Below are 4,262 nucleotides of genomic sequence, written 5' to 3' on the forward strand. Positions count from 1 at the left end.
ACTTATATATATATATATATATAGATATCGTCTATTCATGTAAGCCTTAGCGTTCAGAATAAATGTTAATTCTGTCATGAAAATGACGCTTCAGTAAAGCAAGTGATCTTTATAGGAAGAAGTTCCGCGAAATGCGACTGCATCAGTCATTAGAAAATGTGTTCACTAGTAATAATTGACAGTGACTTTGAATAACCTTATGTCATAGGGCGCTATATTTGTCTAATGCAGACATTACATTTGTTATTATATTCAGTTTGCTGGTGGTAAACAGTCTTTAATTTGCTATAAATGATAGGGGACTAGAAGGCGTGAATAGTTCTTCCCGTGGATAAGCCTGATCTATACCCGTTAGTATGGTGGTATTCTATTTCTGGAACTTACTTTAGCACATCCTGTACAGCATAAATAAATGAACGATGTAAATTATCTACCGTGTGAGTAATGTTGTTTAACGATATTTTTTGTTTTGAACAGATTGGATATTACTCAACAGGAAGCCAGCAGGGTACGGGCATTCTCTGTAGGTAGTAGATCAAAGAAACCTGAGATAGGGAGGTTTGCGAATATAATACACGTAGCGGTGCCAGCCGGTTCTGAAAACTCAGGTTCTAGCAAATCGAATTCAGCGCCATTGCTGTCTAGTTCTTGGGGACTGAATTCTAGTTCCGCAGCATCTGAACGTATGGAAGACCTAATGGAATTGGACTTTACGAAACCCAGTATTTCTACGACTTTCAATTCATCGCCTTCATCATATTCACATTCACAATCACAGTCACATTCATATTCTACTGCCACTGACACCAGTTCCTATGTTGATATGTCTCCTGGACAACCGCTCTCGTCGACTACTGCCCCCTACGTCGATATGAGCCGCATTAATAAGGTACTTATATAGACTTAATAAAATTAAATAAAAGATTTATTACTTATAATGCCATACATAAATCATACAGGGTGTTAATAAAAATGTGGCACACTTTCACAGGGTGAATTTTACATGCCAAACTAAGGCGAAAATCAAGAATGACGGAATTGTGTTCGGGCTTCGATTCGGAGTTATTAACTCTTGACAATATGGGCGAAATACTTTACTAACTAACAAAATACGTTACTATTACAAATTAATCGCTCTTCGACTGTTTCACGATTTGGTTTCATTCGTTACATTTTATTTCACTAAAAAACTTAAAACTTAACTTAAATTTAACCAGGTCATCGATCGAACCCGTGTATCAGCTGGGAATCGGCTGTTCAAGTAGCATAATCTATCACGCCAGACGTGTTTCACTTGAATTTTGTTTGTATTTTCGGTAATAATTGGGAAACTAAGACTCGAAGGCAATTTCGTCATTCTTGATTTTCATTCTAGTTTTGGATGTAGAATACATCCTGTGAAAGTGATCACAGTTTTATGAATACCCTGTGGATATCAAAGTAAAAGAAAATATGCATATAAATACAAATTACTTTACTTACGGAAGTCCTATTAATTGTTTCTATGTTCAACTGATTTGAACCCTTGCATTTTTCAGATCAATCGTAATAACAATAATAATACTATCACTGCCAATCAAAATCATAGTCACATACATGTATCATCTTCCGTTTCTACACATAAACCCGTAATTACTACTTTGAAGCCAGTGGAAGAAGCAGAAGCGCCATATGTGAGAATGGATGGAGTAGTTGAAGATTGGTCGCAATCCAACGCGAGTCCTAATCAAATTTCATCTCCTATGCAAGAAGAGTGCGTGCAATCAAACGGCCCACCAGGTAATGATTTATTTGAGTATCAAATTATAAATGGTGTTTTAGAGATCTGTATATAGAGACTATCCTGATTATTTGAATTTATAGAACGTTGGTTTGTATGTTGTCTGCAAAGGTGAAATATTTTTAGAAACTCTAGTCACTTATAAAATTATAGTCACAATATTTAATTAATGTGACTACTACACGATACTAAATTCAACAAATGTACATGTATTATGTGAAATGAATTGACAGTACTAAAAGTACACACAGGGATTAGGAACATCATATGATTTTCAATTGCAAGTTTTTATTACTGTATTTTTTATGTTTATAAGAAATGATTGCTAATTCATTATTTCTATTTATATGTGTATACAAACGTAAAATATGTTTCGATAATGTGAAACCATTATTATTATACAAAACATCTAAGAACTCATTTAAGGTACTAAATCACATAGTATCTTTGGTTACTACATTATTCTAGTATTGTTTTACGTGCAAGTAACATCATTGTGTCTCATAAATAAGTAAAGTCTGGTATGATACATTTTTGTCTGTGGCTATAAAGTTATTGTAAGATTTTTTTACAGCTTTTAATAACCCGTTAAACTTATGCATATAGTTCTAAAACACTAAATTGATTCTGACTTTTTGTTTAGTGTGCACACAGGTTTTTAATTAACTTACACTGATGAATTTTAGGTGTTACGAGAACCGCGCCAGTTGATCTTCCACGTCGTCCACCGGCTGATTACGTCGATATGAATTTTAAATCGCGAACAATACTAGAATCGGATTACATCAACATGAATATAAGTAATCGAAATAATCGTAAAACACGGACGAGTAGTCGCAAAGATAAGTCACGTTCCCAACCAATTGCGATTCAGGCAGGAAACAAACCCGTAAAAGCGCCTAATTTCTTACCCTTGAATGGAAGTCCAGAATCGGAAAGTTTAGCGAGTACACCCGCGTCACCACCACGGGCAACACCAACGGGTTCTTCGGCAACTATTTTCCCCTTTTCTCTGAATAGCCCTCAGTCGCCCGAAAAATCGTTCGGCCATCAAAAAAATAATAGCGAATCTTCCGAACTAAGCATAACCAACGAAGATTGTGCGATCGTGGAATCTGCGAATAGAGTTAATTCCGTTCCGGTGACAGACACGAACAGTAGTTTGTCGAAAGTAATCAACGATAGACCGTCTACTCCTCCAGGAAAAACTAATCGATTGATATCGGATTTGTTAACCTCTCAAGATAACAAGTTAAATTCTGTAACGAAAAAATTCTCCGACTTGAATTTATCGAAGCCTCGTTTGATAACCGCGTCTCCTAACACCAGTCCCACGTTATCAGGCTTTAAGACAGAGGAAAATACAACAATCGAAAAGCAACCGTCGTCGCCCAAATTGCCGGAGGAAACACCGACGCCTACACCTACTGCTACATCGAGTCCGTTAGAAAACGAAAATTGCGACAAATCGCAATCTCACACGACAAGTTTGCACTACGCTAGTCTCGATCTTCCCGAGACGGGAAGTGCGGCGCCAGTGTCGCCGGCGGCTCAGGACAGTTTCAATTACGCTGAAATTGACTTCCAGAAACTTAAGCCAAATTAAGACGCCATCTTGGTTATGGACAGTACTTGTATCGGTGTTATGCGGTATAGCCAGGCCGATCTACAGATGATGGTTAATGGAGAAATTAATTGGACAAGGCGAAAAAGTGAAGAATGTATTGAGAAAACTTTGGCAAAGTTTCCGTTAATAAAATGAAAACAATAATGATTTCTAAATAAAGTGAGGAATTGATAAGCCACACTTACTTATTTTTCGAGCTTTCATTAAAGAGCCATCATTTATGCTCGGCTTGGCTATAACATATCTTGGGGTGCTGGATTGACTCATTGCCTTGTCTGTTCTTGCTAATACCGAGCAAACATGGCAGTTGATCGTTCTAACATTGGCTGAGTCTTATTAACGAATAGCCAGGATGTCGAATACGAACTGTATATAGTACGTTTTATCAATCGTATGATCCTGACTTTCCGTAAGCAAGAATAGTGCTTGTACTTCTGGTTACGCGGTATCGGTGTCTGTTTTTTTTATCTGCATGTAGCAACAAAGTCGCAAATTTGTTTAATCATGTTGAAACGAATTTTTGAATTCTCGACGTCGGGATGTTTATTTGTTTTCCTGTTTTTTTTCTTCATTTATTTTTAAAAAGATTATTTTGTATGAGACATATTGATATTATCTGGGAGTTTTGAAATTTTATGTCGTTCCAGTTGGTTTCTTTTTTTTAATCGAATGTTATGAATAAGAAAGTATTCTTATGTACATAGAAAATGTTTTTGATTGGTCGCATCAGAATAGTATTTATCGGCCTATTATAAATGTATATGTTTTACATGTTAAAAGCGGTTATATCTTAATTGTTATTGCTAATCATGCTAATTTTAGTGAATTGGATTAGAGGTGGTACAAGAACGATAC

At 36.1% G+C, this 4,262-nt stretch overlaps 1 protein-coding gene across 2 annotated transcripts in view; it reads left to right on the top strand.

Annotated features, from left to right (window-relative positions):
- Positions 1-3,579, top strand: part of LOC107190792 (insulin receptor substrate 1) — an 8,592-nt gene extending 5,013 nt beyond the window's left edge. For both annotated transcript variants that reach the window (XM_015579675.1, XM_015579676.1), the window contains 3 exons: positions 478-889; positions 1,539-1,779; positions 2,467-3,579. In XM_015579675.1, the coding sequence (XP_015435161.1) occupies positions 478-889; positions 1,539-1,779; positions 2,467-3,386 (1,573 nt within the window). In that variant the 3' untranslated portion in view covers positions 3,387-3,579. The remainder of the gene's footprint in view (positions 1-477; positions 890-1,538; positions 1,780-2,466) is intronic.
- The last annotated feature ends 683 nt before the right edge of the window (positions 3,580-4,262 follow it).

The sequence above is a fragment of the Dufourea novaeangliae genome, unplaced genomic scaffold (genome assembly GCF_001272555.1).
Source record: "Dufourea novaeangliae isolate 0120121106 unplaced genomic scaffold, ASM127255v1 scaffold222, whole genome shotgun sequence".
In the NCBI taxonomy this organism is placed as follows: domain Eukaryota; kingdom Metazoa; phylum Arthropoda; class Insecta; order Hymenoptera; family Halictidae; genus Dufourea; species Dufourea novaeangliae.